This window comes from Enoplosus armatus, chromosome 4 (genome assembly GCF_043641665.1).
Source record: "Enoplosus armatus isolate fEnoArm2 chromosome 4, fEnoArm2.hap1, whole genome shotgun sequence".
Classification (NCBI taxonomy): Eukaryota; Metazoa; Chordata; class Actinopteri; order Centrarchiformes; family Enoplosidae; genus Enoplosus; species Enoplosus armatus.
The window spans coordinates 8,387,499-8,410,035 of record NC_092183.1 but is presented as its reverse complement, the minus strand read 5'-3'; the positions used below and the strand labels follow the sequence as shown (position 1 = coordinate 8,410,035).

The 22,537-nt window shown below is 40.0% G+C and overlaps 2 protein-coding genes across 3 annotated transcripts; one reads left to right on the top strand and one right to left on the bottom strand.

Moving 5' to 3' along the window:
- The first annotated feature begins 4,096 nt into the window (after nucleotides 1–4,096).
- On the top strand, nucleotides 4,097–9,284 carry cdc45 (CDC45 cell division cycle 45 homolog (S. cerevisiae)). Of its 2 annotated transcripts, XM_070904710.1 has the most exons (18): nucleotides 4,097–4,147; nucleotides 4,290–4,349; nucleotides 4,985–5,077; nucleotides 5,208–5,345; nucleotides 5,596–5,745; nucleotides 5,844–5,902; nucleotides 5,994–6,042; nucleotides 6,265–6,326; nucleotides 6,431–6,481; nucleotides 6,625–6,744; nucleotides 6,882–7,013; nucleotides 7,153–7,251; nucleotides 7,345–7,506; nucleotides 7,616–7,754; nucleotides 7,856–7,939; nucleotides 8,054–8,172; nucleotides 8,639–8,715; nucleotides 9,028–9,284. In XM_070904710.1, exons 1-18 carry the CDS (start codon nucleotides 4,097–4,099, stop codon nucleotides 9,090–9,092), a joined length of 1,710 nt encoding a protein of 569 aa, XP_070760811.1. In that variant the 3' UTR covers nucleotides 9,093–9,284. The 2 variants fall into 2 exon arrangements, with proteins under 2 accessions (XP_070760811.1, XP_070760812.1); XM_070904711.1 differs by lacking the exon at nucleotides 5,208–5,345.
- Nucleotides 9,285–20,796: 11,512 nt separating this feature from the next.
- Nucleotides 20,797–22,537, bottom strand: cldn5a (claudin 5a). Its single transcript, XM_070903553.1, has one exon. The coding sequence runs from the start codon at nucleotides 22,330–22,332 to the stop codon at nucleotides 21,685–21,687; it is 648 nt and encodes a 215-aa protein (XP_070759654.1). The 5' UTR covers nucleotides 22,333–22,537; the 3' UTR covers nucleotides 20,797–21,684.

Below are 22,537 nucleotides of genomic sequence, written 5' to 3'. Positions count from 1 at the left end.
TGTGCATGGATGTTCATTCCTGACCTTTTGAGAAACAACATATGGTGAAGAGTGCCGAAACGATCAGGCTACAGAAAATGAATCGACAGCACTCTTGATAATTGATTAATCATTTGTGTCATTTATCAAATGATGAAAGATTTGCTGCTTTTTTATTATTCTAAGGTGAATATATACAGTATGTGTTGGACTGTTGTTAAGATGAAACAAGCAATTTGTAGTTGTCATTTTGGGCTTTTCTGACATTCATTAGACTAAATCATTAATAATCAATTAATATACAATATAACTAAGATATTAGATAAGAAAAATAATCATTAGGTTCAACCTGAGCTAAAAAGAAATTCCACTTACTGTCGTAAGTATGAGTTTTCAACTGCATCTCAAAGTCATCTTCAGTGAATGGAGCTGGTACAGATGTGATCACAAGACCTAAATGTGAAACAGCAAGGCCAAAACCAACAATGTGTCCCATCACTCAGTACTTTCCAACTCCCCTACCCCGTCTACAGCATTCCTACTGAAGACACAAAACTTTAACAATCAGTCACTCATATACTGTTTTTTGCTCAGTAATATCCTAGAACCGCTGGGCACTGTAGTTTTTAGCAAACGTTACTCATTCAGGATTAAATAGTCCATTTGTTAGGGACTATTTTCAGTTGCGGATTAATACACACTTAGTGCCCAAGTTGTTTTGGGACAACAATCGAGCTCTAAGGCACAGAGGAATAAGATATACACAGACAAGACTTCTTAGTAGGATTGATTCATTGTTGGTTTTTGGTTGAGAATAACAAGAAAGCAAAGCGAAAGAAAAGTACATAAAATCACCAGACTTATCCTTTAAAGGGATAGCTACCACCATTATTAACTGTATGGTAAAATCTCCGACATTTGACATACATATCAACATATGGCCCACCCCTATCTGAAAGCACCTCTTTATGTATAAAAGCAGGTTAATGAAAACCACTTGGTCAGCATCACATCTTTGACCTCCCCAGTTCTGCTTTACTGCCTCTGTCTTGAGTGCTTAAAATCTCTCTGTCTTCCTATATTATATTTTGATTGTTTCCATTCACAGATTGTTTGATAAACTGGAAACATTCATCAGAACAACGCCCTGTTGTAGCAGTTCCACTCATCTCTTCTCACAGTTTTTGCAGTGCCTGCTGTACTTTCTTTGTGACAAACACAAACGATAACCACATCTCCGCTAATAGCACATCTGCTAACAAGTCAATATGACTGAAAAAGAACCAGATAGATATAAATGTTTTCTTACGTCTGTGGTCTCAGGCTTACTGTAGGTCTGGTTTTCGTTACTGCACACTCTTCTGGCTCCGCTGCATCTAAAGTGTGAATGTTCACCAGAGGCGGAGAGACGGGGTGTTCAGGGGTTGGTTGTTGGAGTGACAGTGAAATCAGATCTGAACCTGATTGAGGTCAGACTGTAACCTCTCCAGGTGATGGTGCTAGCCTCCCAGTGCTCCTGCTGGTCAGGTTTTCTATCCTGTTAATAGTTTTATTGTCACTTAAAGTTTGGTGGTTTGTTTTTCTGGTAGTTTTCATCAACTTTCATTTAAGACTGAAAGCTACATTCTGTGGTACAGTTATGATTTTATGTTTACTTTCTTTCGGTTTTAATTTTTTGTCTGTGTTATCTTTTTGTTATGTTGATTTTTAATTGGAAAGAATGTCAAATGTTACGCAGATGTGACTGTTTTTGCAGGTGGAAACATGAGAAACAACCAATCCTCTTCATGTTTCTGTTTGCATGTGAAACCAGCCAAAGTATTGCAGCATCAAAGCAGTTTTGCTCGTCGCTGTGAATCAACCTTAACGCAGCTGGATCACAGTGGTGTCAGACCAAACTTGGCAGAAAAAACAGATGAATTTGTGCCTTTGTTTACTACATTACCTTAGTACTCTTAGTTAACGAATGAAGTATATACTGCATGATACAGTGTATGCTCTCTGTCATGTTGTGCACACGACTTTGTTCTCAGTCTTTACGTTTGTTATTGTTTTACAGTGTGTAGGGTTCAGTTGGGAAAATACTTCATGTTGTTTAAATGTGGCATGCTGCCTTTCTTTACCTCAGAAGAAAAAAAAACTTTCCATAAATGTTATTGTTGATGGAGTCAAATGTGAAGATTTCTGGGTGGAAACGTAAAATGTACAACTGAGAGAGTAGCCAAGAGGTGGGAAAAAAACTTCAATTTTTACAAAACTTAAAAATTTACTCAATCTTACAGGTATTTATGAGATGATGTACAGGTCTAAGTGTATTTAATTTTGGGGCATGTAGGACTTTACTTGAATTTTTGAATATTTGTTTGTTTATCTTAAATGTGATTATGTTATTTCATGAAAATAGGAATCATATTTGTTGGCACTTGAGTTTCTGGAGAATCTTTAAGACAAAAAAAATCATTAGACTGCTGCATTTTGATAAAATCCTGCATGTTTCACAGCTAAAGATATATATATTTTCTTCATTACTTCCTTCCAAATCCCCACATTTCCATCCATTTCTATTGATTTATGTGATTTTCAGTACATGCATACTGTATCAGGTTGTTGATCATGTTTGGTCTCCTTCAGATCTGCTGTCATGACAAGGGATTATACTAAAACTTGCCTGTTTGTTTTATTTATGACACGCTCATCATAATTTGCCTTGGCTTGTAGGACGATATAGCAGTCGCTCATGCTGATACAATATCCTGATTGTACATGTTGTGATGCTTTTAATGACTCTTTTGGTGACACTAAATGATGTTTCTAAATAATCTTGCAATACACACTGTCCTTTGCTTATTTTCTTTTGAGTCAGCAATCCTTGTTTTGAGTATGTGTGATGATTATAGGCACCTGCTTATGACATCATTAATAACATTAAAAATGAGTCAACTATGAAGCAGCTTGGGTTGTAGCAATACAAGTGTGCAGAATAGCAGCTTTTTCAGGTTTGTTTGTGTTATGCTTTAAAGCTGCAATCTCTTCACTTTCATATTTCTAGATTATTTACTTCATATTGTTTGTGTTGATACTGAGAAGTCCTTTCCTAGTTTACATTTTAACATGTATAACCAGATCTGAATAATCATTCTTAGCGTATTTTACATGTTACATGTCCTTGTGCAAACCTTCACTGAAACGAACAATACTGAAGCGTCTAATCCTGGTTAAACTGGGAGAGTTGAAGGAACATTATTATTATTATTCATTGAACTCTGTTACCTATGATTGTGATCTCCCTATGTAATTGTTTAAAGGCTGTTTCAAAGCTCTGCACATTGCCAGGGAGATAATTGTATATTATTCTGGTGGAAAATACTAAATCCTTTTTAATATACTGTAACTAATTTATTGTTTTTTCAATTATTATTCTCCTAAAAACAGCCGAGATAGAGATACTGAGTCTAACTATAACATGTGAATCAGCCTTAAAAATCCCACAGTGTGTAATTCATGTGTATTTGTATGTACACAATGTAGTGTGTACAATGTAAGCTCTTCCTCAGGTCATTAAGATAAAAAGAAAACACTGGGGACATCCTCAGTTTGGCCCTGATTACAGTGCAGTAAAGTAAATGTAGAACTGTATTAATCTGCAAATAAGCAAATTAAAAGTACTCATTATGCAGAATGGCCCTTTTCAGAATCATTACTGGATCATACTTAATGATGCATTCATGTGTTTAATGTTACAGCTGGTAAAGGAGGAGCTAATTTTAATTACTTTATATACTGCTTCATATATCTATAATCTATAATATCTATCTATAATAATAATAATAATAATATATAAACTTCTGTTAGTTGGACTTCTCCTCCTTGGCTCTTTGTTTGTAGGCAGCTTTGTTTTCCCAATGTAATGGGCGTGGCCTCGAGCGTATGACGTGCCTTAATTTCCTCCCAGTGATTGGTTGGATGTGACGTACAGATTTGGCGCCACATTTCCAACAAGGAACACAGTACCTCCGTGTCTGACAGCAAACCAAAATAACCCGCTGTTCATGCCACTTCAGCGTTATTTTTTTGGGTTTGTCTCATCTTAAACGTTTTCAATCGACATTTTATTAAAATGTTCATCACGGACATAAGAAAGGAATTTTATGAAGTCGTTGCCAACCAGGTAAGTTGTAACATGAAGTTAGCTAACTTGAACGTGAATGACTTGCTAGCGGTACATTCGGTACGTTGTCGTCAGCTATCATTTTGAGACGCATAGTATTTATTTAACATGATACACCTAACTAAACACGATCTGCTTTCAGAGAGTCGCACTCCTGGTGGCGTCAGACATTGACGCTCTCTGCGCCTGTAAGATACTACAGGTAAGATAATCAGCTAACTGTTAGCAAACATTAGCTCCTGCAAACTCTGGTTCGACTCAAAAAGCTAGCTTGTGTTGGCTTATCATCAGCAAGATCCTGTGGGCGCAGACTGAGATCTCTTAACCTCTAAAATGAAATATATTATGTATCCGGCTCTGTTATTAACAACCAGCTTTTTGTGACTTTATTAATGAGTGGAACTCTTCAGCTGTACTGTATTTTGTGTCAGTTACACACAGCTATTAAAATTAGCTATTTGTGATACTTAGCAGCTCCTTCCTTGTGTAGTGTATGTTGTGAACAATAACTGACCTGTGCACTTTTAAATGGAGGTCAGGACTGGAGGATCTGTTAAAGCATGTTAACACAAGAACATATTATTTAAATACTCCCAATTGTATCTCTTACACTTATGGCCAGCAAATTTACTTGGATGATGTAAAAGCTGCCAAATTTCTATATTGTAGATGCACATTTCCAAGATCTAATTCATGTCCACATATATGAAATGCTGATAAAAAACATATAAAGTTTCTTACAGGATTATGGTCTTATGTCCTTATTTGTCAGTGAGAGTCTAATGAGGAATTAGTAAATTAAACAATAATTGCTGAATCTTTTTGTCTTTTTACCAGGCGCTGTTCCACTGTGACCAGGTCCAGTACACACTTGTGCCAGTTACAGGCTGGCAGGACCTCGGCACTGCTTTCCTTGAACACAAAGAGCAGGTATGATCAAATCAGAAATAAGACCTGAGCTTACACTGTGACTAAATGACAGAAGGATAAACAAGGAAGGCCAGTTCAGGTTTGCCACACTGTCACTCTAAACTAAATGTGTTATTTTGGTGTGTTGTAGTTCCGGTACTTTGTTCTCATCAACTGCGGGGCAAATGTTGACCTACTTGAGATGCTGCAGCCGGATGATGACTCCATCTTCTTCATCTGTGACACTCACCGGCCTGTAGATGTGGTCAATGTCTACAATGACACCCAGGTGATGGATAATTATCAATTCAGCTCAATTTATTGACAATGAAGGAAACAAACTTGGACAGCACATTCAATTGTTCATTTTGAGCTGCATCCATTTATGTTTATTAGCTTGTGCATTGGTTGAGTACTTTCATCCGTTTAGCCCTTAAAGTTTGTGAGCAATACCAAAGTGTTAATCCACATCTCAGTGGGAACTGTGCTGCCATGCTTCGACTTCTGGAATTCAACATTGTGTATCATCTTGTCCACAGATAAAGCTACTAATCAAACAGGATGATGACCTTGGTGTGCCCTCATATGATGATATCTTTCGAGATGAAGATGATGAGGAAGGAGGTGACTCTGGAAATGAGAGTGATGAAGGCTCAGAGCCGTCTGGGAAACGGAGGAGATTTGATGAAGTACGTATTGAACCGAATGAGAACACACTTCTGAAATTAACCAGGACAGTGTTGACTTGACTCTGATGATTGTGTGACGGTGTATCATGTCTTTGCAGGGAGCAGTTGAGAGGAGAATTGAAAGACAGCGAGCGAAGAGAGAATGGGAGGCACGCAGGTGAAGTGTTTCTAAGGTGGTGTAGGGATGGTGTTTGTCAAAGAGACGTTACAATTTCTAAATTGACACTAACGTTACACTCCTTCCTCAGGAGGGAAATCTTGTTTGACTATGAGCAGTATGAATATCATGGGACTTCTGTGAGTACAGCTTTTTTTCTTTTTCTGCTCTGGAAAGCCTCGATGAGCATAGAAAATGAATTTGATGAATTTGGTCTTAAACTTTCCCAAAACTGTTAAATTGTAAGATTTCTTTTTACATCGACATAGACATTTTAGCACTCATTATGTATGCTGACTTTCATTTCACACATTCTGTTTTTATTCCTGAATACAAATGTCTTCATGTGTGTCTTCTGTCAGGCTGCAATGATGTTTTTTGAGCTGGCGTGGGTTTTGACTAAAGACACCAAGGACATGCTCTGGTAAACTACCCGATAAAATGTTATTTTTTTTAATGACATAAACATTGTGGAAATGCATATTGCACTGTACAGGCTTTTAGATGTAGCCTGTTTTTTCTTTGCAGGTGGGCCATCATCGGGCTGACAGACCAGTGGGTTCACGATAAAATCACACAGTAAGAAAGTCAATATTTCAAAAACATAAACTGACTCCCTTTAGAATTGCTGTACTGCAGTCATTGATAGGTTTTTGGTTAATTATTGGTTACAAGATGTTGTTTACCCACACTGGATCATTCTTGTCTGCCTTCCTTTTTAGTATGAAGTATGTAACAGACGTAGCCACAATGCAGCGACACGTTTCCCGGCATAACCACCGAAACGAGGATGAGGAGAACTCTCTCTCCATCGACTGTATGAGGATTTCCTTTGAATACGAGTATCCTTAATTCATCTGACATGTTGTCATTATGGATCTTTATATCCCAGCTTTTCTTCCCCCCTATACGTTCAAGTGTTATATTGGCAGGAATCAGTCGAACAAACTTTTTAGTTTTCCTTAACCCTCTGCTTCAGCCTCCGTCTAACCCTCTACCAGCACTGGTCCCTGTATGAGAGCATCTGTAATTCCTGCTACACATCGTGCAGCTTCAAGCTTTGGACATTAAATGGCCAAAAGAAACTCCAGGAGTTCTTAGCTGACATGGGGTAAGGTGCCTAGAAATCAGTGCTTTGTGTTTTAACAGTGAAACGCCTCATTAAATGGAATTTGATGTGAGCCTGTAATCTGAAATAGAGCTGCCTCGCTTGTGTTAATGGCTGATATTTGCTGATGATCCTTTAACAGGCTACCTCTGAAGCAAGTCAGGCAGAAATTCAACTCCATGGACATGTCAATCAAAGAGAACCTACGGGACGTCATTGAGGAGTCTTCCAATAAATACGGGTATGAATCTAGAAAAGGCTTCACTTGCTGTTCCACTCTGATGCATTTATCGACAGACAGCCTGAAATTATTATTTTTTTTTCCCTCCATCAGTATGAAGGACATCCGCATTCAGACATTTGGCGTTCACTTTGGCTTTAAGAACCGTTTCCTGGCCAGTGACATGGTGCATGCTACTGCTGCCTTACTGGAGAGCACGGAGAAAGACGAGAGCGACAGTGACAACTTCATCAAGGCACTAGACTCTCTTTCCAGGTGCGTAGTAGAAACTTAATTTTAGTTAATTTACTTAGATTCCAAAAAAAAAAAAAAAACACGTATGAATTTCACGTTCTGTCCCCTGTTGGTCTCTTCCTCTGTGTAGGAGTAACCTCGACCGTCTACATTCAGGCATTGACCTGGCAAAGAAGAAGCTGATAGCCGTCCAGCAGACTGTAGCCAGCTGCATCTGCACCAACCTCATCCTGTCTCAGGGACCCTTCCTCTACTGCTACCTCATGGAGGTACGAGTGCATGTATGCCCTGCAGCAATGTGTTTGGCTGCTTCTTAACAGTATATCCTGCTCAGCTCAATACTTCCCTCCTCCTGCTCTTTCATGTGTAGGGAACGCCTGATGTGAAGCTCTTTTCTAAGCCCATGGCCTTGATTCTGCTCTGCAAGTACCTCCTGAAGGCTTTTGTCCATTCTGTAAGTATCCTATTGATGTGAAATTGGACTCAGACTGTGACAGAAGAAGCTTTTACTTGCACTGAAAACACACTGTTGTTGATGTCACTCTATCGCTCGCTTTTTGTCGGTCAGACGAGGAATAAGCGCTGCAAACTGCTTCCCCTCATCATGGCTGCTCCCAAAGATGTGGAAAAGGGAACTGTCATTGTTGTGGGAATCCCACCTGAGTCTGAAACATCGGACAAGAAGAAGTAAGAACTCACTTTTTAGATATGTAGCATAATACAAAAAAAGAAATTAGGGCTGAGCTATGAATACATTGATGAATATAATAAAAAACTTGAAAGGGCAATATCTTATTTTGTTTTAATCACTCATTTTTGTGTGGAAATATAACTTGAATCTTGAATTTTGGACTACGTAGTCAAATATTCGATGGGGTGTGTGTTAATAGTTTTAATAGAATCCAAGGTGACGTCTTCAGACTTCCAAAACAAAAGATTTATAAGGATGTAGAAGAGAGAAAAGTCTTCATTTTGGAGAAGTTAACACCAGAGAATAGTTTGTGTTTTTGCTTGAAAAACGACTGAAGTAACTGATTAATTTTCTGTCGGTCGACCATTTGATTAATCAGCTAATTGTTGCGGCTGTAATATGTATTTAGAAATGTATACAGTGAAAAGTAATTTCCTCAACTCTTATCCTTTTTTCTATAAGTTTCTTTGGTCGAGCATTTGAGAAAGCTTCAGAGAGCACCTGCTCCAGAACTCTTCATGACAACTTTGACACTTCAAGTAAGTGACATTGTCATTTACATTTCTAACGTGCTGCATCCAAGTCCTGAGAAGTGTCCATCTCCTCATCAGACACTAGGTGGTGGCCTCGTCTTCATTTCTTCAGCCTCAGTCAAACTCTTGAGTCAGACAGTTGAGCTCACGGAGCATCAAGAAACGAATATTAGTTGAGGTTCTTGACACTATGTGTAATGTCATGACGTTTGTTTTGTTCAGAAAACCTCCCCAAAGAAAACATGTTGCCGGCTGACAGCTGTTCACACTGTTTCTTTATGCATTCATTCATTCTTACTTGTGTTTTTCTTTCTGCAGTCATTGAACTGAAGACGGAGGACAGGAGCAAGTTTCTGGATGCACTCATTACCCTCCTGTCATGAGAGGGACTGTGAGTCCAGGTTCTTGGTTTGAGTCTTGAACAGTGTGCTGCAGCTGTTTACATCTTTATGTTGGACGTGACTGAAATGAATCAGCCGCGTCAGACATATGCAGAGTCACCAGCACAAGAACTTTATCCACAATTTGATTTTCTTTATCAGTTTTGTGTGTATATTGTACAGTCTTTTTGTAAATGTGGGGAAGTCTTATTTTTGCTTTTAAATGTGTCTTTTATTCCTGTCTATGTATGTGAGTGGTCCATCACACTTTTACATTTTAAACCTGTTTAATAAATCATAAAACGTTATTTATGTTTTGTTTGCCTCAAAGAGTATTAAGTACTTCTTCGTTTCTAGAGTTTTTTTTAGATATGAGAGCTGTGAAATGTAGGACACTACCTCTTTAGTCTTGTACAGATATGAGTCTACCTTCACTTTAGACTCATTATTAGCAGGTACTCTTTTAGTATAAAATATAAATTAATATTATATAAAGAGATATTTTATATGCATTTTATTTCAGTGTGGTCATGTAATTTTAAATTGAAACTGACATCCTTTTTAAATATTGCCGTAAAAGGACCTGTGAAGTGACAAGATCTCCAGCCCTTTAGTAAAAGAGGTGTCAGTGTATCTGAGGCTGACGGACATAAGAAAAAAGAAGTACTGATCCGATATCTGTGGTTTCTGTTCTCCAACATTTAAAATCATTTTATATAATGTAACACGAGACCAAGGACAGTTGTGTCACTATAAATTAGTTGGGTGAGGCCCATTGTGACTGAATGTAACTGACAGCGTAAACAATTAATTTTTTGAATGACATTTACGAAGTAACTGAGGCTGGTATCTGATTGATTCGCTTCAGTATTTGCACTGATGCAGATCCAGCTTGTCAGATTAGTGCATCCCACTCTCATCGGCGCTGCCTATTGGGTATTTCAGTCAGTTAACAATCATACTGAAAAACATAAGAACACCTGTTAGCAGTCCGCAGGACACGTGGCAGAGTGGTAAGCAATTCAACCAGTTAATATTTCCACCCCTTTCAACTTCATTTTCAAAGTAAGTCTTTAGACTGAATTATTCCCCAAGGCAAAACTGAATTATACAAATATTTCTATAGTTTTTGGATTGTCCCAAAATGTCTACAGGGACCTAATCTATTTGCCAAAACAAAGTGGAACTTTCTCCCCTGTCATAAAACAAAGATCTGGCAGTGTTGGCAGAGAGAGTGGTCAAACTGATTACAGTCTTTTCATCTTGATCCAAACTTTTGTTTTGCCGACACACAACTTGCAGTTCCACAGAAAGTGAAACAGTATTTCTGTATTGTATTTCTGAGACTTCTCGTAAAAGTGTTGAGGCTTAATGAACTTAACATCTTCTCTGGCCCGCTCATGTGGGTCAAAGGTGAGGACTGCGACCTTGGCCCACGTTGGAGAATGTAAGCCAGGCCTCCTGGTGGTGATTTGCTGCCGGCCCAGAGAGCGACTGGAAGTGTGGGGCCTGAGCTGCTCTCTGCGGGGTAATTAAGATCCTTATCACTCTTGGATCAGGATGAGATCGTGACCTTGAGAGTGAAGGGTGTTTGGGTGGTTTCACAGGAAAGTCCGGACTGACTGGCAACAGTGGGACTGAAACGTGCCGTGATCTGCATCGAGCTGCAGCAAGAGATGTTAATGCAGACTTATTATTGTCACCAGTGGAGGTTGTGTGCGTCATCGCTGCTTTTGATTTGCATCCATAATGATCACAGCAGAGTGATGTTATCTAGGAGAAATATTGCCCTATGATGAAGCGGTTAGCAGAAATACAGAAAGTTGTAAAAGACACATTTATATCATTAACATGGCGGAGAGACTTTATGTACAGAGACAATTATCATGAAATGCTGATGAATGCATCTTCAGAGGCCTCTCTGTTTTTTATCTGTTTTATCCCTTTTTGTCTTCTCACTTTTGTTTCTGTTGAGTTTTTAACATGTTTAAGTTGGATGAAAAGAAAATCTCACTACAAGGTCCATGTAATAGCTGCTCTGGAGCTTTTGATTACATCACATGATCTTCATCAGCAGATGCCCAGTGGTGGGTTTGTGTAGCTTTTCAAATTTCATTTCAACACTTTTAAGGCCTTCATTTACACAAAAACTCTGAGGGTCAAAGTGCCGCATTTGAAACCATTTCACCACAAGGTCCATTTAGTAGCTGTTCTTAGCTTTTAAACCAACATGTTAGAGAAGTCCTCAAACCGAGACGATGTAACTTTTGCTAAACAGTGGCCACAAGTGGTAATTACTTATTATGTACAGTTTGTCCTGTACTTACTTTCTGCTTTTCTTTTTTGATAAAACCACTGGATTGTTTAGCTGTGACATGCTAAAACTTCCAAAACAGTATATAAAGTGGAGTGATAGAGTCATGAACTGATCAAGTAATGTCAGTTAAACAGCTATATCTATCTAAAGTTTGCTAACAGCAGCCATCATAAGCTTCAGGTCACACCAGACCAAGTTCAGGCTGTAGAAGTAAAACCCCTCAGGGTATTGAATTGAGTGTTTGAAGTCAACTTTTCATTTGAAAGAGGAAGATTGTGTAATTTCCTCTTACAAAAGTTGCATATTTTGCTCTTGAAATTTTTTAAATCTAGTTCCTTGACAGCTGGACAACATCCTGATGCTGATGAAGATCATATAATATGGTCCAAAGCTTCTAACAGCTACTAAATGGAGCTTGTAGTGAGATTGTTTTCTCAACTGCTGGTCAAGACTGAACTTTGAGTCTCATGTTTTAGTTAGTTTTAGTTTAGTTTTCGTCTGTGTCCTGATATGTCGCTGATAAGAAACCTGTCTTTGTTGTCTTTTAAGGACATTATTCAGCCTTTTACACTTACCTGGTCAATGAGCAGAGACACAGTGGTAACATCACGTCTGTTGATGTTCCAGAAAGAGATCCACCTGTTCAGCCCATCATTTGGCCTTCTCCCCCCTCAGCCATCAATCACTTTGCTCTCCATCCCCCCTCTTGCACCTCTGGTGAAGTGGGGCCACTGCCCTTTCCGCCACTCTGCATCCGAGGAATGTGGCATGCAACAGACCCAACACACACACACACACACTGACAAAAACATACCCCCAAAGGCAGGATCGTACAGCCGATCTGTAGATGTGCAGAGCAGCATTTTTTAAGGCCTCACGCTCAAACAGTCGTGTTGCCTTTTACTCCTCGGGGGGAGTTGAGCTGCTGAGCGGAGCTTCAGTTGGAGTAATGATGATGGAGGACCGATACAGTGTTTTCTGGCTCATATGATTATATAAGAATTCTTGTAAAAAGTCTATTAAAAGTCTTTTTACATTCATTAAATTAATGTATAAAACATGTGTGGAGGAGATCTTTATCAAAACTGCTTCTATAAGACATAAAAAGATTATTGAAAAGCTTTTTCCTCAAAAATACATTCTTCATTTACACCCAGACCTTTTTCTCTTATTGGAAAATCAAAACAAAACTATACAAGACATAAATATACAAATATTTTTCATTTCAAAACTTTCTTGATCTCATTTGAAGTTGAATTCTTTTCACTTATCAAGTAAAAAACTTCACGTGTAAGCGTGGACAGTGCACTCTGTGACTAAGGGAAGTGAAGGGAAGGGAAGACATATTGCTCCATTTCTCGAACAGTTTTAGTTGTTTTCATCCCTCTTGCCTCTCTTAACAATCTCAGATTCCAGATAGGATTAGTTTTACTGGACAGCCAGAGACAAAGAACCACAGCTGACTGTTTCTGCCTGTCTTCCCATCATGCTGTGAAAGGATGCTCACACACACACAAGCTCAGCAAATAGTAAACCACACAAACTTCATATACACACTTGGATTTCACTAAAATTGTCACAAATCAATAAAAACATCCTCACTTCAGACTGGTATTTCTGCCCTGCTGCTGCTCGCTTCACGTCAGCCCGTCAGCCCACAGATGCCCTTAATGATCCTTAACCCCGGTGGCCTTTAACCCCTGGAGCCCTCTCACAGTCCCTGATTCGGTCTCCTCTCTTCCAGTGTTTTAAAGTGCTTTCAGGCAAAAGAGATTAGTATTGCCTGTAGACAATTTGCATGAATTTGATGCTGGTTGATGTTACTGGATTCTGTGTCCGAATCGGCTTCTGAAATAAGTTGTGGAGGTTTCTATACCTGAACTCTTGAAAATGTATAGAACTATGACACCTTTCACAAATATGGTCTTTTATTAATACAAGCTCATAAATTAGGACTAAAAAATGATTTCTAAATTGGTAATAATCCATTATAATGCATAAAATAAATAAATCTTGAGTGGCCAGGCCGTGACGCCGCATTTAAAGGAATAGTTTTGTAGACATTTTGGGAAATGTGCTTATTTGCTTTCTTGTTGAGAGTTAGATAAGATGATTGAAATACAACATGTTGATTAGTGAGTGTTAGACATCGGAGCCAGGCTAGCTGTTTCCCCCTGCTTCCAGTCTTTATGCTAAGCTAAGCTAACCATCTGCTGTTCTGTATATTTCCCGTTTATTTAGCGAGTGTTATCAAACTTCTCATCTAACCCTCTGAAAGAAAGTAAATAAGGGCATTTCCCAAATTATTGTGCTATTCCTTTCAGTGAAGTGTCCCCTTAGTATATCACCTGGCAAAGTAGCCCAGCTTTAATTAATAAAGATGAATTCCTCACATACATTGGTGGAGAATGGCTTCAACATCAATATCCTTTATTACTAACTTATTATTGACATTTACACCCGACAATCAATTTTGCAATATAACATCCTTAAGCATTTTACATTCATATCAATAAAGTCATTAATGACGATTTATAAATCCTGCGAGTATCACTCATTGTGTGACCACATTGATATGCTTGGGGGCCCCAATAACCACCCGTCTCTCCTTGTCTCTGTGTACAGTCTCCCCTGTGCCACTGGAATATTACATCGCTCCATGTTTGCTGTGTGGTAATTTGATCAAACACCAGTTCATTTAGGAATATGCACCATGTAAACACAGAATTAGCTGAAAAAGTGAAGGCTTTACTACTAGATGTTGAGGCAGGGTTAGGGTTCAGGTAATAAAGCGTTCCTTCATCATATCAGTTAATGTTGTGCTTTGTGCTCCAGATTCCCGTATTTTAAAACAAACCTGGTTTTATAGATTATCAGTGATGTGCCTTGGATGACCAGACTCAATAGATGTTTATGTGTACACTGGGATGCCAGGGAGGAAAACTGAAGGAAGTCGTGTGTGATGAGGGATTTTCTTTTTCATTAATTCTCAGTGGTAGGCGGCTCAGTCATGCTGGACTCCTTTTAGTGGATGACATGCACTACAACTTTCATTCTTAAACACACATGCACTAATACAGAGGAAAGAGCTCAGAAAGAGAGAGAAAAAGCACTTTAACATGGGGTTTCTTTTGTTATAAATGTGACTTTTTTCACATATCAAGCGCTCACTTTCTGTGTCTTCAACAGTTCTTAAAATAGCAAGCAAGAGTTTTCCTGCAAGATGCAATTAGTGTGGAAACAATACACTTAGTACACCTCGTGATCCTGTTTGTGTTATAGACAGGCTGTTTGTTTACTTAGCCACTGATTGCAATATCCTATGTTAATATGGGAGTCTGAATTACCAGTCGAGGCTGCAGCTAAAAGCAAAAAAAAGCTGTGTCACTGTGTTTAAACTGATAGTTAAAACGGTATGGTGAGCTGCTGTGGTCCTCCATGTTAGAGGAGGTTTTCTTTGGTCTCAGAAGAGAGAGACTGACATCACTTACATTTTGCTAACCATGCCAAATCAGAAATGTCTCCTGATCCCACCCAGACATTCCTCATGCTGCCGGGCCTCCTCTTCATCTCAGCAGAGGGCTGTCATTCACCGCTTACCTATGTGTGTGTGTGTGTGTGTGTGTGTGAGAGAGAGAGAGAGAGAGAGAGAGAGTATCTGTGCAAGTTAACACATGCTTTTACATGTCTGTCCGTGTATCTATTCAAAATGGCCTCCTCATGATTATTTACTGTATGGAAACATGATCTCACTCAGAGAGGCATGAAAGGAGTTGCGACTCCCTGTTTTTTAACTTCTCCTCTCATATTTTTGAGATAAAGCCTTCACTGTGCACTCTATTTATCACTCTGTTAACAAAACACTTCGTCTGTTGCTGTAAAACTGTTGTTGGCATGTCTCAAATTACACATCAATACTCGAATACTGTGTAGTTTTGGGAAAGTATGATTGAATGTTTGGCAGCACATTTTATAAATATTAAGGTTATGTTAGGCAATGGTTACATGTGTGAGTCTCCAGTTGTATCAATATTAGTGAAATTGCAATACAAAGCAATACTCCCCTTAGACCCTTGAGGAAGCTTTAAACCTGCAATATAACTCAACATTGACACATCATCACCTTTTAAGTTGATATGTTGAACTTGTTAGAACGTGTTGCTTATTTACACAGAGATGTTATCATTCATCTGGAGTCATGTTTCTGTCCACCGGATTAATATAAGTCCAATATTCACTCTCTTTTAGCTCTGTTGTTTTAGTCTCAACCAACTCCTGAGAGAAATATCCAACAGCTCTTTAGCTGCTAATTGCTCCACCATGTTCAGCGGATGTGTCTGTCTGCTGTTTGGTGCAGAGGAGCGTACAGTGGTGTTTTTAGAGCTTTTTTCGCAGAAATCAGCTGCCTGCAACGGCTGAAGATGACGCTATGAGAGCAGTGAGAGTGAACCAAAACAGTAAAGTTGTAGGCTGGACAGCTAAACAATGAGCTGAAACTCACTATAAAGCTGCGTGAAGCCAAGTGGAGGTTCAGATTCAGGTAATAGTACTTTGCAGCTTCATCACTATGAGCAACCCTTTACACATTGTCCTTTGATACATTATTATTATAATATTGATTATAGCTGCTTTAAGTTTGTCATCTTTGCCACAACGACAGTATCACAACTATATTATGGCTAAAATACAAGTGATCGACAGCGTGCAGGATCTTTTGTTTTTTCCACATACATATCTCCCCTGAATTCAGTCTGACATCAGTGACGGACCCACCGTCAGAGAGTTTTAAGAGATTCAATTTCCCCTGAAGTATCTTGTAGATAAAACATTCTGTCACATCTGGTGGTTTCACAACTTTATCCATGCTTTATCAAGTCATCCAAGTTGACATGTTGTCTAAATACACACTGTTGAGTCACATGGAAAAAATGTGTGTTAAGCATAATTTCCTGGTACTCAGCTCAATCGGATATATCTCGAAACCTTTGGAACTTGACGTAGTAACAGTTTGTAGATTTAAACAATATTTGTTTAAAATGTGTGGAAGGACGGGATGAATCGGTGAGATTAAAGAGGTTTTAATCTCTCTATTAGTGTTTAAAATGGTATATAACATAATTGAGTAAATTCATTGTTGATTTTATACCTCATTCCCTTACCAAAAAAAAGCACAAATCCTAATTTCTGAAAACCACGTGTCCCTATATGCTGATTTATTTTGTGTGAAAAAGCTGAAAGGTATTTCCCATGTTGTTGCTGTTGTTGTTGTTGTTGTTGTCGTCCCATACAGTCAACTTGTCATGAGCTAATTGTTTTCAGTTTTGTGACTGTGACATTGCGTTTTTCGTATAATCCACTGGGTTTTTAAATGGTTTATTCAGTTTAAGAAGTAAGAGAATTTCCTTTTCCCTCAATTTTATCTGGAGAAAATTAAAAATCACCAAAATTGGAGATACATGGTTTACATTAGACAGCCGCTAGGATACATTTGCGTGTGCCTTTCTTTGTGAGGGTTGAATCAAACTGACCAAACACATGAAAGTTTACATGGTTGTTGTCTACAGACATGAATTCCCTTGTACCTGTGTGTGTGTGTGTGTGTGTGTGTGTGTGTGTATCTTTATCCCAACACACACACACACTCCACCCCTCCCTCCTCCTCCTCCTCCTTCTCCTCCTCCTCCTCCTCCTCTTCCACACCCTCCATGTTCCTTCCTGTTTCCTGTTCCGCTGTCCGCTGCACAGGAAGCCTGGTCGTGCTACTGGGCTGCGACAAAAACTCGTGAGTCACCGATCCGTAAACCTAGTGGACATAACGGGAGAAAATAACGCGGTGGTGTTATTTTTTTTCTGATCTCCATCTCTCACCTCTAACCAGGCCTTGCATTGTTTCTCAAACAAATGGCTCATGGGGTCTTTAACTCTGTATACAAAGCCACATTTGTCCTCCACGTTGAACCACCTGCTGACTCTTGGCTTTACTATCTGTGAGTAAGCTCCATCCAGCTGGGACGTCTGTAGACTGTATGCACCTGCTGACTCTGATGTAAGTCTGAGTCAACCAATGAAAACATTCATTAAGTCTCCTTTAAGTTGTGACTCATGTACATTGTTACATTCATGTTTGCTTTGAAGAATCTACATCAATTGCCACAAATTGGCAAACTTTCCATAAGTGTATTATTTGCTAGTGTGAGGAGCTCGGGGGTTGAGGGTTGTGACCCCTATCAAATGAGGGGGGATTCTGCTTCGATGAGATCATGCCTGGTCAGTCGAGGGAAGTGACTTTTGACTCATCTGACCTGAGGCCAGATTCAGAGTTCAAAGTTCATGTCATGAGAAGTGACTCCTCGGCCTGGCCCAGCCTCCAGAAACAAAATACACGGCCCTCACTGGCGGCAGCACAGATCTGAAATCAGTACGCAACCTGACTGACTCCTGACATGACCTTAACCGCGAGGCCCTCGCTACTGCCGGGGTGAGGGAGGTCAAGTTTAGAGGACAACATGGTTCTCTGTGTGTTATGTCATCTGTTTGTAGAAGACATTTTTTGTGATATCAGCAACGTTCCTGACATTTATTTCTTTATTTATTCTTTTGCTTATATTTATGTTTTCACTCCCTTTGTCCGGAAGAAGTGTTTCTAAAATGCAACAGTTCTGGAAACACTTGCAACATTTCCTCTTAAAATGACACACAATGAAACAAATGTGTTCCTGCTGTCACAGCTCTTTTCACAGTGACCACTGCAGGCTTTAAGTAAATCCCTCCATCATCTTCTAGACTGCTGTGCATAGGCAGTGTGTGTGTGCGTGTTTGTATCTGTGTGTCCATGCTTGCTGGAATGTCTGCTGGCCAGGCCTTTTATTAGACTCATCCATACCACCACATTATAGGCTCCCGTAACCAGGCAACTGCAGGTTCTGGCTGGTTACCATGGCGAGCGCCCATTGAGTGACGTTGCTGGCCCTGTTTGCCTCTCTCCTCATTGGAATGAGGGCCTTTTTAAAGGTGCACCCCCAACTCTTTCTAAACACACACACATAGACTCACTTAACCCCTTGCTCACACACACACACACACACACACACACACACACACACACACACCCACATACACACACACACACCCTGCGCTTCGTCACCCTCTGTGTGATGACTAGAGGAGTGGAACTAACAATCCGACAAAAACATCTCACTGAGGCAGACCAGACTGGACCTTCCAGGGAGCGTCTTTGTGTAGAAAAACCCATACAGACCCCAAAGTAGGAACGCCTACTGTAGGCGACTGTACTGCGAGTGCTGGGCAGTACTGACAAAAAACACTTGTCACAGTATTGTTAGCTTGATAACTTTACCTTAGCTAGTCGCACAGACGCATTTCACTGAGTTACAACAAGCTAACAAGTTTGAAAACATCTCTTAAGCTGTAACATAATACTTAAGCATGCAAGTAGGGAAGTTATTTTCATTACCAATTACCGTGTCGGTTAATTCCTCAATTATTTGTTTGTTCAAGTAAGGTGCTAGAAAATTGATTATTTATAATTTCCCAGATAATTACTTGTTTTGTCTGACCAACCCACATATTCAGTTTAATATCAAAGAAGACTAATAAAGCAGAAAATATTCACATTTGAGAAGCTGAGAAACCAATGAATTTTCACCATTTCTTCTTTATGAAATAAAACAATTATTCAAATTGTTGCAGACTGATCAACTACTTGCTTAATCAACTTATTGTTTGAGCTCTATATGAAAGATCAGTCTTGACCTTGGAAATATGAAATATGTAGTCTATAATTATATCATTCGACAAAACAACCCCAACTCGAGCCACACTTACAGGACCTTTCATCCAAAATCAAAAGGTGATTTTTGACAACAGATCCATCCATCAACTGAACAGTGGTGGAAGGTAGTACATTCACTCAAGTACTGCACTTGAGTACAATCTTGAGGTACTTTACTTGAGTATTTCTTTTTTATGCAACTTTATACTTCTACTCCACTACATTTTGGAGGAAAACATTGTACTTTTTACTTTTGTTTGACAGCTTTAGTTACTAGTTATTTTGCAGTAATTGCAATATTATAGATTGAGCTACCCAGCAGTATATAAAGTAACTAGAATTAGGTCCACCTGTACCAGCTGCAACATTAAACACATTAATGTATCGCCCATCATAATCCAGTAATATAATATATGTGATTCTAAAATGGGCCATCCTGCATAATGACTACTTTTAATTTAGTAGTTTAAGTAGCCTATATATTTTGCTAATACTTTTACTCAAGTAAGATTTTGAATGAAGGAGTAAAAGTGGAAAAGTAAAATATCTGAATACTTCTTCCATCGTTTGCAACTGAGCAAACTCCATCCACTGATGAAGACTGTGTGATATGGTTGAAAGCTCTGGAAAATGATTGCGTGAAGTGAACCCCGAGTTGGGAATGTTTTGTCAAACCTGATGATAACCAACATTTGAGAGACTTGGCAACAACATCTAATTTCACATCAAAATTGTGTGTGTGTGTGTGTGTGTGTGTGTGTGTGTATGTGTGTGTGTGTGTGTGTGTGTGTGTGCGCGTGTGTGTGTCAGAAGTAAACTATAGTAAATGGGCAGAGGTATTACAAGTTCTCTTGTGGAGTGCAGTGATCACACACTCCCCTCACTGTATTCAGACTTTCTGCACGGCCATATTTTCAACTTTTAAGAGGGCATATGACCTGCTAAGATTCTTAAGTGACCAGCAAAACAAGTATGGATAAGCTTTTGTAATCCAGAGGACTGTTACTCATGGATTGAAATCTCTTCTGTTTTTCTATTGTTGTCACAAGTTAAACAATCCTGCATCTTTAATACCTTAATCATAATACTTAAATGCACATCATCGCCAGTGTGTGGATAAATGCGGCGCCCATGAAGCAGCTGTGGATAAACTAATTGCTTCAAAGTGATGGTGTGTAATCTTTTGTCGTGAAGCCCATCTATCTTAGCACCGCCCTGATGGAGAGAGATGGGGTTGTGGCGACTAATGAATGGAGTGACTTGCGGGAAGACGATTCCAGCAACTTCTCCATAGCTCCAATTTGAACGCCTTTCATTGACTGCGGACGAGGAGGGGTGGGGGTGGTCTGAAAGGGGGTGGTGGTGGGGGTTGTGGAGTATTGTGAGTTGAACAGCAGAGCCCCACTCTAGCTGAATGGGTATTGTCATCTGGATTTCTATGGCTAACCAAAATACTTTCTCCCGCCGTGGGGGTTTATGGATTCATGGTGGGAACTGCATGCATTACGCACAGCCGTGGAGGGCACTCCAGCCTCAGTTGCTCACCACTGACACTCAGTTGTCAGTGGTTTTGTTTAAGAACACACTTTAACTAAAGATTTCAGACAATATATTCAGTTTAATCTTAATAAAATGAAACAATATTGCATCTTCATACACACGAATAATGAATCATTACATCAAACGTCAACAAAACAACAGAAAACAAAGTTTATTCCTTGAATGTTTAGAAAAGAAAAGACTTCCTGCAGTGACAACGATGCAAAAACGTCGCAGGTGCTCAGTGCAGCCGAATAACGGACCGTAACATTTCATGTTGTGACCCACAGATCACAGGCACTCCGGACTCCACTGGTCCAAAACTAGACTGCAAACTTCAGAGTCGCCGCCATCAACTTCTGAACAACACAGAAGCCTGTCCGAGATTTATTAGGGCTTTAACATGTCTACACTTTCCTTCTTCGTTCTTTATTGCTATTGGACATTGTTGGAGTCCTCAACATGTCGGCGTAGTTCCACTAAAGGAAATGGGTCTTTGAATGTGTGGGAGTGCAATCATTCTCAGTTACTGTACAAGTTTGTGCTGACGATGCAATCAAGGCAAAAGAACAGTGTATATATTCGATGGCAAGAGTTCCTCTAGAAAAGAAGAACTTTGCGGATACAACGGTAAACAATTCAAAATACTAATAATTTCGAAGACTTACAAAAGCAGGTACCTAACAAAGATACTCCTTTTTGTCGCGAGCTACCTCTTGTAGTTGATAGTCTTTTTTTAATCTCCTGTAGATACAAAAAGGATTTGTGAATTTGTGGTCCGAGCGTATTGAAGGGCCAGTGTAAAAACAGCAGAGGTGCTTCCATTGATTTTCAAAGTTCAGATTTCTAAAAAATAAAAACTGCAGGTGCAAAGATAATGTCCGTCAAAAATAGTTTTTCAAAAGCTGCAGGTCACTTTTACGCACCGCCTGCTATGAGCCACACAGCTACACATAATTCCTCTTGTCGTAGTCCCCGTTCTGCGTGGTTCTCTTGGTCGGTGCGTATTTTACCGAGTATCCAGAGTTCCCGCTGGAGGGACAGGAGCAGCACAACAGCGCTCCTCCGATCAGCAGCAGCGCTGAGGCCGCCCAGCCGATGTAGAGAGCAGCGCCGATCTCCCTCTTCTTGGATGCGGGCACCTGCGGGTTGTAGAAGTCCGATATGATGTTGTTGGCCATCCAGCAGAGAGGCACCAGCACAAACAGACCACTGATGATGTAGATGACCCCTCCGGCGTTCACCACCCGGGCTTTGACGTTCTCAGCGCGGAGGCAGTTGGTGCACTGCGCCCCCGCAATGACAACCATGAGCCCCAGCACGCCCATCACCGAGGAGATGATGGTGAGCGCTCTGGCCGCCTGCAGGTCGTGGCTGAGGGCGAGGACGGAGTCGTGCACCTTGCACTGCATCTGGCCCGTACTCTGCACCACACACGACATCCACAAGCCGTCCCAGATTGTCTGAGCCACCACGATGTTGGCTTCGATGAAAGCCGTCACCTTCCACATGGGCAGCCCGCACGAAACCATCACCAGGAGCGAGCCAATTACGCACAGCGATAGTCCCAGGATCTCCAGTCCGGCCGACACCATTTTCGCTCTTTACGTTCAATCAAGTCTGTCTGAAGCTGTTCAAACTCTCCCCTAATTTCTCTTCTTGAGAGCAAGGTGTATTTCTGCTCTTTGTTTCTTCGTTCTCGCCTCGATGTACAGGAGCGTCAATCGTTAGTTGCGCATCACTCACCACATTTACTCAGAGATGTAAGAGACAGCAGCTCTCAGTCTCTTTGTTAGTGTG

What these genes read in the sequence shown, in the direction of transcription:
- cdc45 (XM_070904710.1), top strand. Translation starts at nt 4,097, where the DNA reads ATGTTCATCACGGACATAAGAAAGGAATTTTATGAAGTCGTTGCCAAC. An exon ending in AGGATTTCCTTTGAATACGA is followed by an intron (nt 6,745 to 6,881) that starts GTATCCTTAATT and finishes CCTCTGCTTCAG; the next exon opens with CCTCCGTCTAACCCTCTACC. An exon ending in TGAAGGCTTTTGTCCATTCT is followed by an intron (nt 7,940 to 8,053) that starts GTAAGTATCCTA and finishes TTTGTCGGTCAG; the next exon opens with ACGAGGAATAAGCGCTGCAA.
- cldn5a (XM_070903553.1), bottom strand. Translation starts at nt 22,332, where the DNA reads ATGGTGTCGGCCGGACTGGAGATCCTGGGACTATCGCTGTGCGTAATT.